General features: G+C 33.6%; 1 protein-coding gene across 1 annotated transcript in view; it reads left to right on the forward strand.

The window, feature by feature from the left end:
• LOC106466051 (lysophospholipid acyltransferase 5-like) overlaps window positions 1-10,040 on the forward strand; it is a 55,010-nt gene extending 44,970 nt beyond the window's left edge. The window contains exons 12-14 of the mRNA XM_013926292.2: window positions 4,326-4,473; window positions 6,817-6,975; window positions 7,708-10,040. Of these exons, the coding sequence (XP_013781746.2) occupies window positions 4,326-4,473; window positions 6,817-6,975; window positions 7,708-7,830 (430 nt within the window). The 3' untranslated portion in view covers window positions 7,831-10,040. The remainder of the gene's footprint in view (window positions 1-4,325; window positions 4,474-6,816; window positions 6,976-7,707) is intronic.
• The last annotated feature ends 13,621 nt before the right edge of the window (window positions 10,041-23,661 follow it).

The following is a 23,661-nucleotide window of genomic DNA, read 5'->3' on the forward strand; positions in this document are numbered from 1 at the left end:
TGACAATTCAGTAACTTTTTTTAGCTTTCACTGACAATACTTATTAAATATAATTTTAAGCGTGAAAACTGTCCATATTTTGATGTCATGATATGTAAATTAAAAATTGTTATTTTGCGGTGATAATCTTGTTTTCTTGTGCCCAATAATGCATAATTTCATTTGATAAACACGTTTAGATTGAATGGTAGTTTATAATCAGTCACAAGAACGTCGAATCTGAATCACTTGAAAAAAATACGGGGGTGCTTAACTTTTTTCCAGGTGTATATTTGATCTGGGGGCATCTCTCCAGGAGGTTCTGAGGCTGCTTTTATAGATGATCCAGGACAGTCTGGAGAGAATTTGGACTCTCTTTTTTCCAGCGGCTTTGTTTACTAAGTCAGCTTCTCACAAGTCCAATTTGGATCAGCCAACTCCTGCTCCATTTCTTCAGTTAGTCAATCGGGTTTGTCAGGTTTTGGAACTATCGTCATTTGCCTTTAAATCTACTCCTTTCTTGATGGCTGAAAGGTCTGAGAGTGACTACTTAGTTTTCCTACTTCACCTGATATTGTTGTTCATGCTGGGAGTTTTACTGCTCTATTACGTGATGATATAGATATACCTTGTCCCCCTCGTTTGTCTGAGTAGCATGCCTTGGCTTACCACTGCTAGATGGATGTATATTTCGATTCTAATAACCAGATCCTCTTTTGAATATGTGGGGTTCCAGACTGGAACCTGTGTTCATTTTGAACAGATCACAATTTCTTAGATTCGTTTGACCCTCACTCCTGTTCTGATATATTTTTCTCTTCCCCCCCAAAAAAAATAATTTTATCGGAAGCCTATCAGTTGTCTCCTGATCAATTTCAGGACGAATTGGGTCTTTTGCTAACTTCTACCATGGTAAGATTGTCAGCTTCTGCTCTTTCTTTGGTTTCCTGGATTGTATGTTGTTGGGATTTATTGGTTAGAGATACCTTGTTGGAGGGAGTTCATCTACCTGCTGTAGCCCTCCGTGATGTTCACGAGCGTCCCAGAGGCATTGAAACCATGAATTGATGTCGCCCATTTGCTTTTCTTTTTCCTTGTTGTAGTTGTTGGCTTCTAAACTTTCTTTGGCTCCTGCTGGAAGTCATGGCGCGACTGTTCATCATGTATACCGATCTCTATCTTCTGTTCCTCGCTCTGTTGGTACTCAGAATAGATTCCATCCTTATTTTCAAGGCTCCTCTGCTTGGGTAGGCTGCTGCCAATGACATCAATGGTTACCCTATGTGGGTGGAGTCTGTCGGAGTGAGGTTACAACAATTGAACGACACCTGGAATTCTTTCACCACAGATCCATTGGTACTTCAGGTTCTGGCATCGGGGCTGGTCATTCAGTTAATTTCTCCATCTCTATTATCTCCCAACCTGTGGTATTTCTAACCCCAATAGATCCGCAGAGTGTGGATCTTCGTTCCAAGGCTATCAGATAGTTGTTGGTGGTGGTAGAGAGAATCAATTCCATTCTTCCAGGATTCTATTCCCATTTATTTGTTGTGCCGAAGAAGACAGGAGATTGGCAGCCAATTGTCGATCTTTCTCGTCTCAACCAATTCATAGATCCTCCCACGTTCATAATGGAGTCTTTTCTCAACCTATGTTGGAATTCTTCACCAAGTTTGTGGATGACCATGTTCGATGTTGCTGATGCATATCTCCACATTCTCATAGTAAAGTCATCCTGCCACTATCTGTGTTTCATGCACAGGGATAGGGTTCTGCATTTCAGAGCTCTACTGTTTGGTCTGACATCTGCACCATATGTCTTCTGTGAAATTGTACAAGTTTTTCTTGTCACCTTCATACTTTGGGCCTTTGCACACTTCATTATCTGGATGACTGGTTACTTCTGACATCATCTTGTCAGTTGGCAGAACAACACACTCAGATTCTCCTTTCAGAACCTGGCTTTCTTATCATAGCCAAGAAATCCATTCTCGTGCTGACTTAATATATTGTCCACCTGGGTGATTTTTTCCAACATGTTTTCAGCCAGGCTCAGCCAACTCCCATCCAGCTTCAAGCTATGGAATGGACAGTCAGGCTCTTACTCATGTGAATGGTTCTATCTCTTTTGGGGATATGGGCATTCCTCGAATCTGATTCCTTCAGGACAAGCACTCACGCAGTCCCTTTAGTAGTCACTGCACAACCATTGGATCATGAATTCTGATCCACTGGATCATCCAGTCTTCTTAATCAGGAGCAACATCTTAATTCTCGGGTGGTGGTTGGATCAGATCAATATTACCATCGGTGTTCTTATACCACCCCCTTGTCCCGAGTTTCATCTCTTCACAGATGCCTCACTTCAGGAATGGGGAGCATATATCAAAGGTCAGTAATTCCAGAGTCTATGGATCAAAGATGAATCTTCATTCCACATCAATAATTTAGAACTTCTTACTGTCCAACAAGCAATGGTTCAAGGTATAGAGCTATTGCAGGGGACAATCGTTATGATTCATTCCATCACTTCTACGGTGATTTCTTAAATTTCCCATCATGGAGGCATGCATTTTTGGGACCTTTGTTTTCAAACTTTGGATATTCTTTACTGGACTCACTCCCATCATATCAGTCTCCTGGCTTGCTATGTTCTAGGGGTGATGAATTTAATAGCAGATCACCTGTCTCGGCCCAATCAAATTCTCCTGATCAAAAGGAAGCTCCATTGTGAGATTTTCTGATGGATTTGCTCCCAGTTAATAACTCTGATGATCGATGAAATCGCCATTCATTGAAACTCTCAACTACATCATCTTCGGGCTTTGGCGATAGATGCATTCAGTCAACATTGGATAGATTGCCTCTTCTACAGTATCTTCAAGAGGATCTGCCTCTTCCTCTTTGGCTATCTCTGTTTACGCAACCTCGATCCACTGTTCTACACCTAAACTTTCATAAGCACAAACTTCTTGTATGGAAGTTCTGCTGTCCTTCGCAAGGCATCAGGGTTTAACTTCTAAAGTTACCTTGTATGTGTCTCAATCTATCTATAGACTCACAATGGCCATTTATCAATGAAAATGGCTCACTTACAGCTAATATTGTCTCATGAGGAAATTGAATCTACTTTACCCAAACATGGCCACCATATCTCATTTTTTGATTTAGTTTTTTTTACTCAGGCCTAGCTTCATCTACTGTCGCTTTATATAAGGCAGCTTTATTGACTACTTTTTGTTATTCTAAACATCGGAAAGTTTTGAATCCCCAGTGCTATTCAGCTCTCTCCAATCATTTAGAGTCCTTCATCCCAAACTGCCTTTTCAATTACCCAACTGGGATATTAGGGTGTATTGAGCCTCATGTACCATGTATAACATTTCCCTTAAATGGTATTTTTGTTGCTGCTAGCATGTGGACCTTGTAGGTCAGAGTTGTTGCACTACATTTGCACAGGACTCTTTTTCATTCCACTTCTATCCTGCTATACCTTGATAGGTTCTTTCTTCCTAAGACTCTGGCAGCCAGGAATGGGGATATATCCTTCTCACCAATTTTTTGGCCAGCTATTTCTCACCTCTACAATCGATTGGACACAGGTCGTTTGTTATATCCTGTCAGAGCCCTGAGGCATTATGTGGCTCGCAGTAACTGCTTTCGATGATGGAACTTGACTTTTTATTCATTGGGATCTTTCAGTTTCCCGAGATTTATCCCCAATTACTTTGATGAGGTGACTTTGCAAATTGATCCATATTGCTTATTCTGGACTTTCTATACAGGCAAGGAAATATGTGAGTCACATCTTATCAGATTCGTCACATTTCTATGTCTTTAGTTGCCTGTTTCAATTGCCCACTGGAGGACGTCATACAGGCTTGTATGTGGTCTTCTCCCAATACTTTTCTCTCACATTCTTTACATGATCTGACACTTTCTTCTTCTGTGGGTTTTCGACTACCCCCTGTGGCCCGTTTCAACAACATCTGCTAGATTATAAGGAGGAGTGAGTGTTTCTTGTCCTTCTCTTGTCTCTTTACTTTCCAGAGTTTTTTAAGGTCTTCAATTATATAATATTTATGGTAATATTATTATTATTTCATATTAAAATTTGGAATTATCTGATTAAGGACAAACAAATTTATTAAATGCACATTCAGTCTTGTTTGATTCATTCTTTATATTAAAGAAGTAACCACTTTTCTCTGGCTGTTTTGAACACGTATTGTGATAGGTAATTGCTGGAATTTGGATTATATGCATGTATGTAAGTATGCACACACACATATATATGTATATATATATATATATATACATAATTATTTGTTTTCTTTTTTCGTCAGGTATGTGTTCAAACGTTTGAAATTCCTTGGGAACAAATTATTCTCACAGGCAGTTACCCTGCTGTTTCTAGCACTATGGCATGGACTTCACACTGGCTATTACATATGCTTCCTTAATGAATTTATAGTCATGAAGGTTGAAAGAGATGTAAGTTCAACCACACTTTTATTTTTTAAATGATTCCATCTGGTGCTGTGCATGTGTTATATGTCAGGAAAACTTGTCAATAAAATCTTTTTTGTGTTTGCTTTCTCCAGAAATGAAGTAGTTTATTCTTTACAACAAATTGTAATATATTTAAGAAATGTGATATTCAGGTACCCTGATGTCAAACAGAAGAGCAAATATCCGCAAAACACAGGTTCAGGACTGTTAATCGAAGAATAAATTCAAGGACAGTAAAGGAAAATAGGCAAACACAAAATTCTTTATTAGGTTACCTAAACTGGATGGACTTCTTCTTTTTTGTTGTCTGGCTGCTGAGGTCAATGCAAAATCAAAAGTCCAAAAGAAATCAAGATACATAACTCTAGAAACACCAACTTATGTACCTCAGACCAAACAAAGAAAGTCAAGTATCCCACAAGTTACATATTTCAACCAATGGTTTACATGCAATCTTAAGCCAAGCCAGGTGCACAGGCTTCTGTATTGCCTGTTTATATAGACTTTCTTCCAAGAAATCCATACAGAAGTGCATACATGCTGGCTTGAGACTTAAAAAGTAAAAGTTGCTATATGTAGCCTTCACCTATGTAAAAGGAATACTACTTGTTTACACCTTGAGACATTTGGTGAACACAGCTACATGCAGAAACTGCATGAAAATTTTGGAAAAACATGATTCAATACACTTAAATAGAGATGTATTTTATACTAGTTATGGAGGAGTAAAATTCATGAATGTCTCAATCATTGCAGAAGTTTTTGTTTAATATTACTGTTATATCTTATGATTAAAAAGAACAATTGTTATGTAAGTTTTATGTATTCGTGGACTTTCTAATGTAATACGAGTTTCATATACCCAAAAAGTTATTGATGATCTTTTATATGATGTATAAAATTCTTATGCATTACTAGGAGTTTTATGTGGCAATAAAGTTACAAGTGATCTTTTACAGAAGACAAACACAGTTACAGTACAGGTATTATTTACACAGAGGTTGAGTATGTTATATTAAGACAAATTTGCAGCTTCACCAAGTCATTACAGTCCACATAACCACTTTTGTTTTTCTGATGACCATGCATCTTGAGAACTGTACTACAGTGTGGTTTTCATTGCAAGAGGCTTTATCATAGGACTGCCATGTCTGAAACACATCAATTCTTCCTCCATGCTTTCCATAATCCATCAAGTGTACAAGTATGACAGGCATCACACTACTTATTAAATGCAAAAAAACGACAAATGTAGCTCTGATACTTGCCTTTATACCAAAACTTTATATCAGTTGTGACTTTGCATATTCAAAATCATTTTAACACAGTTAAGTTACCATTTATCTTTCAAGGTAAACACTGTGATAGATATACAAACATGGTTGTAGTTTGAGGATTATGTAATCAGAAAATTACTGGTGGTTTCTTATAGCAAGTAAAAAATGTTTGTTACAGTATGAATTACAAGTTACTGACAGACTGTTCTTATAAACACACTGCTCTCAATAGTCAGATGAAGTTAATAAAATGTATTATTCAAGTTATTAAAATGTCTTTAGTTAATGAAGCCACAGTTTAGCCAGTATAATTTAAATTATTAAGCCACACTTCACATTTTTGAATTTCTGAACATCAGGCAAGCTTTATTTCCTTCCCTAACCCATTAATAACATTTCTTACATAAAAAGTTTTATATTTGTAAACAGAAAAGTTTGTTGCTTTTAGACATATATCCTTAGTCATAATTTGTTATTTGCTACTTTCATTGTTTTATGAAGTCTCTCTCTTCTACTAGAAAGTATATGATTTAGTGCTCCTTTCAGATTGTTTTTTGCAATAAATATGATTATGAATGACTGTTTACAAACAAAATGGAAACAGCTGATTATTTATAGTCCCCCAGCAGTCACTTTACAAAATTACAATACTAAAATTTGGGGGTATGATTCCCTACAGTGAACAAAGCATAGTCTATTGTGTAGCTTTGTGATTTTTAGCAAATGAAAAAAAAAGATTGTCTATGTACCTTACTTTACCTGTATTTGTTAAAGACTTTTGTTATATATTTGAGATAATAACATTCTTGACTATTTAGGAATAACAGAAAATTATATGGATATTTTTTCTTGCACACACACACACGCACATATATAAATATATAAGTGTATATGTATGTAATTTTAGGTCTTTAACTGTGTTACTGTTTATTGTAATTTTACATTAAAATGAAATTAATTAGTTTATATTTTAAAATTACATTAATTTATTTCTGAAGAATCATTCTTATTTTGATATTCACTAAATGTAGTCATTGGGGTGTTTTAGGTGACTACTTTTGTGGACATGATCCCAGCTGTAAAAACTTCCTTGAGCTCAAGTGTCTTACAGATGCCAGTTTATCTTCTAAAAAAGATTTATTTGCTTTTTGCCATGAGTTACTGCTTATTGCCTTTTGTACTTTTATCAACATCAAGATGGTTAAAGGTAGGTGAATAGAAGTTACAGTTTTACCTGAGCAAAATTTTATGATGATGAAGTTTGAATAGGAAAAACTATCTTGATAAAGTGTAGTTGCAGATCTAAAATAAACTTGTTAATAAGTTTTACTCTGAACTAGTTCTTTTAGTTTAACTTTCATATTTTACATCATTAGATTAGTAAAATGTTTAATTTTATAAACTTTGGTTATCAGGTTATCTTACTTTTTCTGTGTTCAAAATAAGTGCAATGTACTGTAATAACTATTTGATATCCAAATTACATAAGCCTAGAAATACAAGATTTTAGATAGGTTTAATTTTAACACACTTAGATAATTTGAAAATAATCACTTTAACTCTCTAAAGAACAAAATTCATACAAGTCAGTATTATATCTTTGTACATATTTACCCCAATACGAGATACTTTGTTACAGTTGGTTTTAGTGAAAAGGTTCCTGGAAGTTTGTGATGGATTTGAAGTTTGTAGGTTTTGAATGAATGCAAGTATTTGAAATGTAGGAATGAAGATATGTGTGAATGCAGTCCATAATAACATTCAGTACAGTTTAAAACTCCTCTAAAGCAAAAGTTTTTTCTTATAGTACATAAACTGGCAATACAGGAATTTACGTGGGTTATATCTGGTAAGCAGTAAGCCCTATATTAAGTGAAAACTCTTTAATTCATTAAAAATATAGAATAATTTTTTCAACTTACTGTTTTTTACTTTTCAGGTGTATTCCTCACTTTACTTTGTCTGCCACATTATATATTTAATGTGGCATGTCATTTACATGATTACGAAGAAAATGAGGTTGGTACCAAGAGTTAAACCAGAAACACTGAAGAATGATTAGTTAAACATATTCTTCAACATTCTTTGCTACATACATTTCCCAACAAAAAGGTTAAAACACAGTTTTATTGTAGTTCTTACAGTGTTAATTATTGAGCTTATGAAAATGTGTCATTGCACCCACTTCAAGGTGAATGGTATTCATTGATTTTGAAACCAGTCATTCTGATAATAATTTAACAGAACATTTACTCTTAAAAAGTTTTCACTGTTTTTATGATCAAAGCATTTTAACTTTAAAATAGTGGAGAAATAAAGATCTTTCTGAGAAAGAATAAAATATAAAGTATTCACATGTGTAAAATGAAATGAAGGCAGTTCAAAGACATCCATGCTGGTATGAAAAAGATTAAGTACCAATCTCCTTTGTAAAATGAAGTTTTTGTTAGAATCCTAAAAATAATGCATTTAAACAGGTCTTTTAGTGCAGAAGATGTGTACTCGTAAGATTTGTATATATTTAGAGTATTTTATCTTGATATGTATTTAATTTTGGCCTTTACTCGCCAGAAAATATTTTCAGCTCTTCTCTTTACTAGTGGTTTTATTTGGATAAGCAGAATTATTTGACAGTTAGTAAGTTAAGTCCTTGTAGGGAACTCATCTGGTAATGAAAAACATAATGCTTTTTCAAACAGCTCAGTAGACATAACACTGTGTGGTGTTTTGAATTAGTATAAAGTGGAAAAAAAATATTAGAAATATAATGTGGCTATTTCTTCTAAAGTACATTGGTGACATTATAAAACAGCTTGTTGCTTAGTACTGATCCAGTTTCTATCTCTCACTGTTTGATCTGCATGTAATTAAAAATTGCACTCTAGTAGATTCCTAGATATGGTTGAACTATAGTTGGAACACTATCATGATTTTATAGAGTATAACATTATTTGAGGTTTTTAGACATAGGAATAGATAGATACATTTGATGTGATTTCTTTGTGTTTTCAAAGCAAAGGTGTTTGATTAATCTTTAAGTTTCTCTAAAAGCTTTGCATATTTCCCACACAATATTAGGCATTTAATTAAGTTGCTTCTATGCGTGTTTCAAAGGGTTACTTTATAAAAAGTAGTAGGTAATTGTTTTGTTTTAATTATTGCTTTAATCCTTTCATTGAAAGCTATCTGAAAGGGGTGTGTACTCAGGCTAAGAAACAACATGGATGTGAATGCAGTGATGTATGCAAACTTCTACATGTGTGCAAGGGAGGGGTGTTTCCAGGATAAGTGTAATGTAGTACATACAAGAAAAAATATCTTGCATTCTACGCTTGCATGTATTTTGCCTTCTGCTAAAGTAATTTACATAATCCTTATGTAAGTGAAGTTGCTTGTAAATTCAGCTTTCAAGTAAAAAAATATATACAAAACAAAGGTTATTGTAAGGGGTAGGAGCCCAGACCCTTTACACCCCCCCCCTCAAAAAAAAAATTAACCACCATGTGAAGGAAAAGATTTTGTTTGTTAGTGAAGGAATCCATGTTTTTTATGTTCAAACTTACAAGTACCAGCATTTTGTTTGAATTATTCTCCTTACAAACTTCATACAATTTTTTGCAATAACCACTTGTTTCCTAGACGTAATTTCACTGCAATATTTAAAGGAACAAACCAAAAAATTAGTTATATTCTTCTGAATTGCTGTTGTGAAAGTGACAACTTTACAAGTTTTGTTTTGAAGATACTACCTCATAGGCATTACTGAAAGTCATTCATCTTCAAACAATGATGACTTTAGACACTGTAGAGCCCTAAGGAATATACAAAGTGAGAAGCCTCTCATGGTATTCTTAGAAACAACAACAACAATGTGATGGAAATTGTACAATATAACAGTGTGATTTGTTTGTTAATGAGTCAGCTATATGATTTTGGGGTTTTCCAGCTTCATTTTTAAGAATCATTCATTAAAATATTATATGCAGGCCCCTCCCCCCAATAGTGAGATACCCTAGGCAGCATCCTTCAGATGAAGCAGAAATATAGAATTAATATATACTCCAAAATACTCAACCATTTAAAATGTTTGTTACTGTAGGCATATACTCATCTGTGCCAACAATTCTTCTGAAAATAAATATAACAAGTAATGATATAACAAGGGTTTACACTACTAAAATATGGGTTTTGATGCCCTTGGTGGGCACATCACAGATAACCCTACGTGTAGCTTTGTGCTTAAAAACAAACAAAACAAAGATTTATTTTGAGGTGAGGAAATCCACTATACACTTTAAATAATAGTCCAGAGATACAGCTTTTGAGTGGATTGTTGATTTATTTTTTTTTGGTTTAACTTAATCACAATGTTTCGACCACTTGAGTGGTAGAAACTTTGTAATTAAGTTAAACAAAGAATAAAAATAAACAATCCACTCAAAAGCTGTATTTCTGGACTTTTATTTAAACTAAATATTTATATACATGTATTATTATATCCCTCCTGCAGTTAGTCCATTCAAGTAATCAGTTCTTATCTTTTAATACATGGTAGGAATTAGTTTTCAAAGAAAGAGTGATGATTAATACACAGACTGCAATCACTGTTTTGTTTATATTCTATTTACAATATGTATATAAGAATTTCTCTTCAGTAATACTTTGGTTTTCAGTAACTAGAAATGGGTTTACTCTGCCTACCTGAGTTCTTCAACAGTTATAAGAACCTTCACTGAATTATGTTAGTAATTACAATAATGTGAATGCTAAGTTAATTTTAATGTAGCTATAAAGATGTTATTTTGAAGATATTACCTTATGGAGATTATATAAAACTTCTCATTTTCAAGTTGAATTGAAATTTGTGTTACATGTTTACAGATATAAGTGGATAGGGTATTACTTTACTTTATTTATTGGATAGATGATCTCATCCTGAGATAGAAATTATTAAAAGAGATTTTATTAATATCTTATTAGATTTTCCCCACCAAACTGCCTAATTTGTGTCCTGAAAATTCTAAAATTCTGAGACATGTTGGAGAAATTCTGCATCCTTTCTTAACACACTTTTCTGACTAATATAGAAAAAAAAAGGGTTATTACAGTCATAGGATATAATAGGGTAGAATAATAAACATAGTTAAATACAGAGTAATCATAGATAGCTAAGAGAACCTACCAGTTTGTAGCAATATGTGTTTGTATGTGTGTGAATGAGGTATTGGATAACATTTTAATTTTGAATAACAGCCAGGATTTCTAATTTATATATTATGTAATAAAGTATAGAAATATAAATATTTTATTAGTTAACTTGTAGTTAAGTAGAGAACATTAAACATCAGCATGCTAATTATGAATTATTTGTGTAAAACTGAAGAAATCATTAATATAAGGCCTCCCCAGTGGCACAGCGGTATGTCTACGGACTTACAACACTAGAATCTGGGTTTCGATACCCGTGGTGGGCAGAGCACAGATAGCCCATTGTGTAGCTTTGTGCTTAATTACAAACAAACAAACATTAGTATAAGATGATAAAATTCTAATTTAAATTTTGTTGTCTTTTAATCATAAGTATGAAAAATAATAACCTAAGTCATAAGCTGGTTTAGATCTGATGGAGAGAGATGTCATGATTTTAAAATAAATATAAAAATTATTTTGCTTTTAGTAACAATATATTACAATAAATTTCTTTGTGGTAATTATGATTCTTCTATTCCATTACATCACTAAAATAATATGAAGTATGGCAAACATTGTAAATTTTACAGTAGTAGACATATTTTATGTATTAAGCTGTAATGTAGTTTCAATTTAACTGTAATGCATTTACAGTCTAGAGTTATGCTGTAGTGTATTACAATGTAGGATTAAACTGTAATTTACTTTCAGTTTATGAATAAACTATATGTACTTACATTATAGATATATGAACCACAATGTACTTTTAAAAAAGTCTAAGTCTAGTTTTAATGTGTAAAATAATTATAGTCTGTGGTTAACCTGTTACATATTTTACAATCAGGAATTAACATAAAAGCCAAAGTACTTCACTTTGAGGATCTATACTTTAATAAAGTTTACAGTATAGATTTAAGGAGTAATGTGCTATGTAGTATATTGTTTGAAATGTAATGTACTCTACAGTTTGAATAAAATTATAATATGCTCCTTCTAAGATATGTTTTTAATGGAAAGTACTCTAATGAAGTGTGTATTTCCTGTAATTCATAAATTTGTTTGTTTCATAAATCTTTACATTTTTCGTGTTTTGTTCATATACTGACCTTGAATTATAACTTGCCCTAAACATTAATGTAGTATTATGGATTTCTTATTACATTAAAGCTCTACAACATGTAAAAGTTTTTGATATCAGGTTTATTGTGTAGAATGTTTAATGTACCTTTGGATAATATATTATGTCATGTGGTAGTTAATTGTAATCTTCTTAAGACACCTTAGACGTATTTTACTACTGTAAGTATCAGAAGTTGTGCCCTTGTCAGATACAGTAGGTACACTATTCATGTGATGTATATAAACTTGAAATTTAGTAATTCAGTATAGTTATTGAATGAAGAGCTCATGATATAAGTCCAGAATTGTAGACTTCTATGTTTAGAGGTCATCTTAGATTTTTAAGTTTCTTTTCTCTGGGTTTAACTGAAACTATATTGCAGGAGAGGTTTAATCTATAATTGTATTAAAAAAGAAAAGGCCTAGCAAATAAGAATTTATTGAAATGTAAACTATCACATAATCTATCTATTACTCTTCCACATACATAAACAAACTTGTACTTTAAAATATAATGTAGCAAACAGCATTTGAATGAAGATTTGGGTGTGGCCCAAATATTTATTTCGACTTTGACACATAAAAGAGTAAGCAGGAAAATTAATAAAAAAAAGATGCTATTTAATTTACCTTAAAGTTCTCTGCTTTTTTTTCCTTAAACCCATCTTGTGTTGAAAGATAACCACATGCCAGTTGTGATTAAGTTGGTTCGTGGAATAATGATTATTTTTAGATTTAGAATATCAGTTTTAATCCTTTTAAAACACTGATGTGGCATTAAAGGATTTCTTTCTTATCTCTGACGTGTGTAAAGTAAATGTTATATTTAGTTGCCCCCAGTGACACAATTGTAAATCTGAAGGCTAAAAACCAGGTTTCAATACCAAAGTTGGGTACAGCACAGATAGCCCATTGTGAAGCTTTGTGCTTAACTACAAACAAATTATATTTATTTCTTTAGCATTCTTTGCAAATGTTAGATGTTTTATAATATTTTTTAACTTATTAGGTACACAAGATGTTATTATTATTTTGACATTTTTATTTACATTCCTTTACCATCTAGTCACTGAGACAGTTCTGTATGATCTTACTGAGTCTATATTGGGTTTTCCTAATGTGTCTAGATCTAGATGTTTTTATTATTTTGATATTTATATTTACTGCCATGAAAAATATCACATCCCTATACCATCTAGTCACCGAGACAGTTCTCTATGGCCTTACTGAGTCTATGTTATATTTTTTGTAATGTTTCTTTTAGGCATCATTTTTGTTTTTTCAAGAGTATGTTCAAAAATGCTAAATTTTTACCTCTTCTTGAGGAAAAACTAGTCAAGTCTGGGAATTTTTGAGTTACTAAACTATTTTATTCATTTGTTAAAATTGAATAAAAAACAGTCTAAAATTATTTTTTATTTATTCACACCAATTATAGCAAAAATTAAAGCTGTCATGTAAAAAATCTAACAAATGTAATGTTATTTACATGGCTGTAAAAATTAAGTGTTTATTTTTATCCTATAGTAGTTTATGTGAAAATGTAATAATCTATTTTATTTTTAATCCAGGTTATTTGTTTTATCAATTTTCTTGTGTATTATTGATTGAGTTTCTTCTATGCCTTTTCTCTCTAAATATAGCATTAATCTGTAATAAACAATTTTAACAGAAGTACAATTAAAGTTTTGATAACTCCACTGTTCTTTTTATAGTAAAAGCCAAAATTGATTCCTTGCCCTAAATGTTGAAACAGTATAAAGTAAATTCTATATGTGACCTTCAGTTCCTAGTGCTTTTGGTTCAAAATAAAAATAAAAAAAAGAGATGTTTTCTATCAAGTCAAAAGAAGACAGCATGCAAGAAAACAGGCGATTTATCTTGTTTTTTTTATTCCAATGATACATATATAATTGACACTGTCTGCTCCCATGGAAATATATACACACACAAACGTGTGTTTATTTATTACAGTTTTGAGGAGAAACAATATCAGATTCTCTTATGTTATGTTTTAGAATATGTATTTGTAAAATTATTTAAGAACTATGTCATAAAATGAAATAAAGCAGTGAAAAACGAGTTGCACTCTGTTTATAGATGTCAGTTGTCATGTTACCTTGTCACATAGAGTATATAATGTACATCACTATTTTCGGAAATGATACACTTGTTGTTAAATATTTACTAGCCTACATAAACAACAACATTATATATATCTAACAAAATATGATAATGCTTCAAAGAAACTCGCATACTAATTTGGAATCATGGCCGGAAATATCGTTAACAGTGAGAGTACCATAAACCAACTGATGTAACAATGAATTATAATCATAAGAAAAAATATAAAAAGAGTATATTAAATAAATAGTATTAATTACTGGGTTAATGAATACTTCGTTCCGATTTATATAGGTAGCTAGCTTAATTTAACCGAAGCTCGTATATAGATGTACAAAGATCACAAAAAAAAACAGCGGACACAAAATGACAGAAATTTATTAAAACGTTCATTCAATGTACAGGATGGTTATGGCGCTCAATCTGCGGGTCGTGGGTTCGAATCTCCATCCCACCAAACATGCTCGCCCTTTCAGCCGTGGGAGCGTTATAATATGACGGTCAATCCCACTATTCGTTGGTAAAAGAGTAGCCCAAGAGTTGACGATGGGTGGTGATGACTAGCTGCCTAGTCTTACACTGCTAAATTGGGGACGGCTAACGCAGAGAGCCCTCGTGTAGCTTTGGGTGAAATTCAAAACAAATTAATGATGTCAGTGGTACAACAACTGTTTGTTATTCCTTACTTGCTCTACCAACGTAATCATATCATAGTTCAAAATCAGAATTGTGACGCAACCAAACGTGTCTTGGGTCATTTTTACAGCGACATTTTAGTTATGAAATGTTGAAATCGTTAAAATACGTGTTACAGTTTAATTATACAAATCAATTTCAAATTTTCATTTCCGAAAAAAGTAAGCGTGATTCAGCTTGTTCTCAGTAGTAATCTGTACGTTAAGAATCACTACCCACAAATATGCATATAAAAACACATTTAATTTGAGTTTATCTTATTAGTTTATTTAAACGATACTAAATTCACACTAGTTAGTAAAAGAACACTTTGTGAAAAGGGTGTAATCTTAAAATATTTTATATATATATATATCGTTGAAGGCTCCAGGCAGGAGCAGACTAAGAAGTAAAAACGATCATGGAAGGTTATTTTTATACAGACCCTCCAATGAGGTCGGTGAAGACGGAAACTTGAAAAACTGAGTAGAGTGTTTCGTCTGTAATATGTACTAGTACTAATCATATAGATCACAAATTAAACAAAAATATATTTTGCAAATTTTTTCCTTTATAATCCATTGTTTATTACCTTTCTTTGTAATGTAATAGACCTATATGACCAAAAATTACACGAAGTGATACCCGTTTATCACTCATCAGCCGGTAACATAAAACACGACACATAGTGGTTAAAAAAAATTAAAATTGTTTTCGATAAGACCGCTGGCTCACCAATAATTTTCCCTGTGTTCCTACGGCCATTTCGCCCTTGATTCCAAGGTGTAGAATATGTTTATGAAAATAAACTAGCCTATATAGAACGAATATAGACATAACGGTGAATAAAACGTTTGTAAATTTTTTTAACTATCAAATATACACGTATCAAAAACTATATTAAATGTTATGAAACAAGTACAACTAAGTGTCTAATAAAACTTTCAGGTAATAGTTTTCTCCTTCTCGAAGAAAAAAAAATTTGAAGAAGTTAGTATCAGCGACAATAAAACATTTCAGTCCTATTTTCGTGCGTGATACCATTATTATATATATATATATCACAAAAACATACACAAGATGCTTCGTGAATTAGGCCAGAAAAAATCTGATGCTCAAGAGCGTGAATTATGGTAACATTAGTTTGTTTAGTTATTTTTACGCAAAGCTACACAATTTTAGCGTAGTAAGTTCTTAAACCTATTGTTGGCTCTCTTGGGGACATGTGACCATAGTTTGTTTTTTTCCGTGTATTTGATTGTAATGTGTGTGTAATCTAAGAATACGGTTTCCGTACCCCAACCTAGATATTGGTTCCATTGTTATTCGAATAATCTAAGCCGCAAATAAACCCTTCTATTTTGTGTTGTTGTTGTTTTAACTGGCAAGAAGAAGAATAGTTCGCATGATTCGGAATCACCCATGTAATGATGAGAACTGAACATATTTTTGAAGACTTAACAGTGTGTACTTTAATGATGTGCAAAATAAACTATATTTACTTCCAACACTCTTGGGTTAATCTTTACCAAAGGATAGCAGGATTGTTCATCACATTATAACGCCTCCACAGCTGAAAGGACGAGCATATTCAGCAACAGGTTTCGATCCCACGACCCACAGATTGCAATCGACCACCAGGCCATATCAAGCCGATTCGTCTTGTGGTCGTTATTATAAATAACACATCCATTATTTCTGATATTAAAATTAGATGATACAGTGTGTTGCATGAACGTATATAATTTGGTTAGTTAGGCAGGACTGCTTTGTTTAGTGCGTTCTAAAATAGGAATGAAAGCATGGAACGGTTAATTAAAAAAATAACATTTGTGAGCTATGTACCCGTTCTCATATAAATCACTCGACCAAAAGAAAAAAATCTCATCCTTAATTTATCCACACACTGACCTATAATCAGTTATTTTTAACAAGTGTGAAATTTCTACTCGCAAACATTACATTTTTTACAATAACAAAGACTACTTGAACAACACTTTACAATTTCTCAATAATCATAAATTATTTAAACAAAAGCGCACAGTTAATAAAATGAAGTACCGGGATGAAAATTACAATGTTTCATTTTTTTCTCAGTCGAGATAATTGAGATTCAACCATTATTTTGACCATATTGTGCAGCACTTTGCGCCCACTGTAAGCGATTAGCATTCAAACACATAAAAGGGAATTGATTCATCTGTAGCGCTCCGCCCTCTGGCGATTGAAAAATTGCCATTTTGGGCGTTGCGTGAAAGGAAGCATTGACGTCTGTGAGTTAACTGTACATACTGTTGGTGAACTATCTTACGTCTTGGTTGAGTGTATTTCGACAGCACGTGCTTTTTCTTGGGTTCCCAGAACGTGAAATAACATATATATATATAAGGCTAGGGGGAGGGCGTTACAGCGTTTGAGTGGTGGACTTATTCTAACAAAGTAGATTCATCAAAAATATGACCCTTAGCTAAACATTAAAGTTTCAGGTCAGGTTGCGTCCTCTTTATAACTACTGCCATTGGGCGTTATTTCTGCAAAAGTGTATATGTTATGATACAAGACTGTAAACTACACCTGTGTCGTGAGAAACACGAGTAGGGCGTGTTTGTAGCTCGTGTATAGTGGTAGCACCGGAGTGTAGAAGCTTATTCCAAAAATAATCGTTTTGTTATACAATATATACTGCTTCTGTGTAGCACCACGGTGTTTATTTGCGAAATTGTTAAAGCGACATTCTTTTTACATACGAGAACTCGTGCCAATAGACTGACTCATTCAACCTCGTGCTGTTTGTGGTAGATCTTCAAAAGACCACCAGGCGAAGACTCTCAAACTCCAGCATAAACACTCAACATTCCTGATAATGCAGGAAAAGAGGTTTGTCCTTTTTTTTTTTTATTTTATCAATTAAACCTGTTTTCACAAATCTGATAAAAAAAATAAACGCCCAAATGGTTCTTCTGCTAGTAAACACTAATATCAGAACATTTTATATCAAAATAAAATGATTTAGCTATATTACGAAACAAAAAGCATACTAGGACTTCAAAGCAGCTTCAACCAGCTATGTAATGGTATGGAATATCATTCACTGTTAAAAACTTGGAATTTTATTTTATTTTACTTATGTTTCTATAGCTGTGACAGAAGTAAGATAAGTATATTTAAGAAACTATAACATATATTTATTTATATCAGCGTAATTGTGCAAAACGTTTCGTTGTTTAGTTGTCATGATTAGAGCCCACACAATCACCTAAGTCTAGTTCTTACTTAATTACCAATTTTAATTAATTACTAGATACTAATTACTAACAAATTTTTATCCTCCCCTGGTTGCTAATCTGGTGCCGTCTTCAGGAAAGTCCTGAGGAAGACTATGTCTGTGGCTGTAGTGCTGGAATTCGAACCTGGGTCTTCGTAATAGAGAGGCTGTTTTGTTGAAAAATACTAATATTTTGATGGATAACAATTAACGTGGCCACACCTTGCCAGCTAAACTTTTATTGCTTCATATAATCTTTTCTGACGTAGAGTTGTTGATTGAAAATTATCGATCAAACTTTTGCTTTTCTATTCCTTTAAATGTGTTACTGAAAATTCGAAAATAATGTTATAAAGATAAAGATAGAAGTTAAGACTATTTGAATGTTGACGATAATAATAGGTTATTAATGATGCACGGTGTTTTTTGAAATGTGGCGCTAAAAGTTGAATAAATACTTCTGTAGTTTGAGTTTTTTATTTGAACGGTACTTTATGCGACACATGGGCTAAATAGTCAAGTCAGAGACCCTTAGGTTCAAGCACAAGTTTTGAACAACTGACCAGAGGAAGGACACCCACCGCCTTCACGACTATTCTTAACCGAATAGCGTGACTAGCAGTGATTTTTATGGCGTGGCCACAGCTGAAAGTGCAAAACATTTACTGCGTCATATCGTTAGTTCAAACTTTGGCCATCCATACGCAGCCCCCATGCTAAATTTACACTAGTTCTCGCCCTGCCTTTTGTAATAAGACGTTGGATTAAGGTATTGAAATATTCATAATTTTTTCTGAACCTATATATATATATATTGCTTAACGTAATATTAGTGCTAGAGAAGTCAGTATCATATCAAGAGCTTCGTTAGTTGTATCACGAACTTCAAAAATGGATCAGCGTGGCCTACTGGTTATCATAACAGGCTGCGGATCCGAAAGCCCAATATTCGAGCCTTGATATGCCCCCAAACACGTTCAGCACTTTCAACTATGAAGCCTTATGACTGTAACGTAAATCCCGTTGCTCGGTTAAGAGTAACAATACTTTGCCCACTAACAACAAAAGTCCCCCGGTGGGACAGCGGTAAGTCTTCGGATTTACAATACTCAAATCAGGAGCTCGAATCCCTCGGTAGCCACAATAGATAGCCCGATGTGGCGTTGCTAGAAGAAAATACACTGACAACAAAAGGATTATTTTGTCCTTCAAGGCTGTCCTTGCACACCCACCCTTGTAAAAACTAAAAAAATTAAACCCACAAGCCGTGTAGGTGGCGAGTGCCTCTAACTGGTTGCCTTGGCCAGTAGTAACACAACGTTAATTTAAAGTGCACAATAAAACTTTAATAAAAATGGGAACAAGTATGGAGAATGTCCAACAGGGCTTGATCCCCCTTTTTTTTATCAAGGTTTTGTTGTGGAATATTTTTTAACGTTATGGTGTTTTTTTTTTATTGAATTAACCTTTACACAAGTAGTGCTTAATCGTATTTAAATACGGTTATTCTTGAATCTTGTGAAATGTCTGACTTGACCTATGAGCCACGTATCTCATAAGGTGTCGTTCTGTTTGAAAATGTCGAGTTCATAACTGCTAAATTTTGTTCACGTGATTGCCTATGAAGGCACTGCGCCTAGCAAAACCCTTATTAGTTTGTTTTTACCAGTTAACAGAATCTGTTTGTTAAAGCATATAAAGTGCCATAAACTTGCACATCAGAATATGACGCGAAGTCCGGCATAGCCAGATGGTTGGGGCGCTCGATTCGTAATCTGAGGGTCGCCGGTTCGAATCTCCGTCCCACTAAACATGGTCGCCCTTTCAGCTGTGACGGTCAGTCCCACTATTCGTTGATAAAAGAGTTGGCTGTGGGTGGTGATGACCAGCTGCCTTCCCTCTAGTCTTTCACTGCTAAATTATGGACGGCTAGAGAAAAACAAACAATATGACGCGAGATACGTTCTTCTAGGTATTTAACATGTTATTTAGTCTTAGGACCTTCCTTTGCGAAACAATTCTTCTGTTTTGAAATTTCGTTATGAAACGTTCATGCTCCATGTAAGATGGTTGCTCAAGACTTTCAGCAAATCATTCGTTATCATTTTTTTTTACATGAAAGAATACCGTTTCGCTTACTTTGTTGATCAGGTAATACTCAAACAGCATCAGTGTTAAACCAATGTTGATAATAATGCGATGATAAAATTAGTTTACTTCCAAACTTATTCTTTTATAAATAACAGCCATATAAGTTATTATACTGAGAATTACATTTGTGTCTAACTCTGGTCCAAAATCTGCAGTAATGCCACTAGTATTACGAATCCGGAATAAAAATTTACTCGTAAATTAGGCTACATTTTTAGCCTTGAAGTAAGCTCAATAATCATCCTTACTGGTAAGTTCTTTGCCGGAAATCAACAAACAAGGCCAAAAGGCGTGGAGAAGTGATCAATTATTTAGTTATATTTTGTATTTATGGTATGTTAATTGCATTTCCGTTTAATTCTATATATGAGAGAGGAAGAGATACGAAAGTTAGATTATTTAACAGAAAATTGGTGCATTGTTGACAAGATCAATTACTCGCACAGATTATTATGTTTTGTTTTTATGGATTTCCTTTATTTTCTGGCAGTCTAGGAAATCTGAGTTTTTAACTTTTTGGTTGTTTGGTTTGTCTAGCCGTCCCTAACCCACGACCAACTCTTGGGCTACTCTTTTACCAACGAATAGTGAGACTTACCGTTACTTTACAACGTGCTCACGGCTGAAAGGGCCAGCATGTTTAATGGTACGGGAATTCGAACCCGCGACCCTCAGATTGCGCCCTAACCACCTGGCCATTGGTTGTTTGGTGCTTTGAAAGTTTGAAACCAAACCTGCCGGAACCGAGTTATGCTGCACTTATGCATAACAATAGGTGATGTGTTTCGACAATTCAACAATCTTTCAGGTAAGAGACACTAAAAATAAGACTTAAAGATATTCTATTTCTTGTATACTGGTACTCATTACTTGCTAATACAAAAATGATGTAAAATTATTTTTAAAATGCGTTAACGGAGTCTGTTTTACCATTACTAATGTAGTTTTCAAGTTAGTCTTTCTGAAGTACTGTATCTGTGCTTCACATTACCCGTTGGGTACTTCATGCTACGGTTTAGTTCCCCTTTATTAACGTTTTACAATCCTGTAAAACTAATGATTAATGTGATTTACTGTGGTTAGCGAGATTAAGTAATATACATCTTGTAATTAATTTTGATCGGTGATGAAATGGCCAGCAAATACGATTGTGGAAAAGGGGGAAACTTACAGGAAACTACGGAGAGAGGGGCCTTGAGAAGTAACCTGTGATTTGTCAGAAAAGTTTTAAAAGTAACAAACTTTAAAATATTTTAAGTCACTAAACTCTTCTATCGTCACATAAAAAAAATATTTTCAAAAACTACATAACCCTCTTCATAAAGAAAAATGTACGTGTACTAATGTTTTCATATTCCAATTTCAATTATATTTGGAATGCGGTTTCCAGTTGAATTCAAGCTTCTATTTGTACTTTATTGAACTATTTGGAGTGACACTAAAGTACTTGTTTGCATGAAAGGCAAAATGACGGCATAATTATTTATATCTTTTTGGGTCTGTTCACCTAATGAGATCACGCCTTAAAATTGGGCACTCCCCTAAATTCGGGATATTAACCTTCAGAGTCTTAAAAGATAAGAAAAATTCCATCCTCGTTTGTGTATAAATATGTTGTTAATCATAATTGTCAGTGTCTGTAAAAAGTTAGGGCTAGAAAATTAAAAACAGATGTAAAACGCATAGGAAAACTGGAACAGAAAGCTGTTATAGAAAAGAGTATTAGTTGCACAACAAAAAACATGTGGAAAAAGAACGAAAAGGAGAGGTGACAGTGAACGCTCATGTTAGACAACAATATAGGGCAAAAGACAGTGAGCAAATGATAAAGAAGACAAGGCTGGTTGGAGAAAAACAAGAGCGCCAGTGGCATAGACATAGAGGATAGATTACCAAAATATTGATTTATGCTTTTGCATGGTCAAAACATTATTTTTCAAGAAAAACTAGTGCAAGTTATACAGTGGATCGTGTAAAAGTTCTAGTGTAAATATTTCTTGAGTTGACTATTTTTGAAAAGTATGGAAGATATTTCATTTTGTTGCTATGGGGAAAGGGTGTAGCATGGGTATAAAGTGCCTAGATTTTTTTCAAGAGGGATGAGGGTCTTCAATTTTCAACTTTTTTATCTACAGACTACTCTCATGACTGCTTACACAATCATCCGTCACTCAGGTCATTCATTACATGTGAAATGTTAAACAACATCTATATAAATATTAGTACTGTCTGTTGTATACCCATGTAACTACTTCGCAGGGTGTGGATGGATCTTCACCCAAATTGTTAGGGAGGTTCATTAAGTTCTTGCGGGGTACAAACAAATTTCCAATTTTGCATTTTGTGTTTTTTTTTATGGGCGTTTCGCGTATTTTACCACTACTTCGTTTCCTGTTGATGGATCTTCACCAAATTTGGCGTGGTTTTTTGGGTCCATGGGGAGATACATATACATTTTCAATCTTGCATTTTGCGATTTTTATGTGCATTTTTTGTGTTTTTTACTACTACTTCGCCCCCTGTTGATGGATCTTCACCAAATTTGGCACGAAGGTTTGTTAGGTTCATGCGGTTTCACATTTTGTGATTTGCAGGTTTATGGGCGTTTTTGCATTTTTTACAATTACATATAAGGGAAGCAACTTTTAATGTCCTAATATAACCTTAGTATAAGCAATAAAACATCAAGCGTGTTTAGATACGATGAATATGTTGTTTAACGACAACGTTAAATAATAAGACATCAGCCACGTTTAAGAAAGATCGTTATCAAGACACTGTTGTAACCATAATTTTTCTTGATATGAATTGAAAACAGTAGCTAGGTACGGGACTAACTTAGACCCCGTTCCTACACCGTCGATTTGGTCATCGAATTTTCCTTGAAACAGAAAATGTGAATATTTCGTTGTGAAATTAAATAGATAAGTAATAGCTCTTTAGTTAGACCATTTACAACACACAATTTTCAAAAACCAAGTTAGCGCATAGATCAGCACTTCTTTTAATGGGATATTAGCGTATAATGATTAAATATCAAAACCGCCACTCTATACTGATTCAAAGAAAGTTAGATTCCTGATATATTCAGACATATCAAAACTGTTTTTTACTGAGTATTCGCTAGTGATAAATGGTTTCATAAAATCCACGAAAAAATTTTCCACTTTATCATTGATTATATATATACACCTGGAAAAAAGTTAAGCACCCCCGTGTTTTTTTCAAGTGATTCAGATTCGACGTTCTTGTGACTGATTATAAATTACCATTCAATCTAAACGTGTTTATCAAATGAAATTATGCATTATTGGGCACAAGAAAACAAGATTATCACCGTAAAATAACAACTTTTAATTTACATATCAT

Source organism: Limulus polyphemus, unplaced genomic scaffold (genome assembly GCF_000517525.1).
Source record: "Limulus polyphemus unplaced genomic scaffold, Limulus_polyphemus-2.1.2 Scaffold2135, whole genome shotgun sequence".
Lineage (NCBI taxonomy): Eukaryota > Metazoa > Arthropoda > Merostomata > Xiphosura > Limulidae > Limulus > Limulus polyphemus.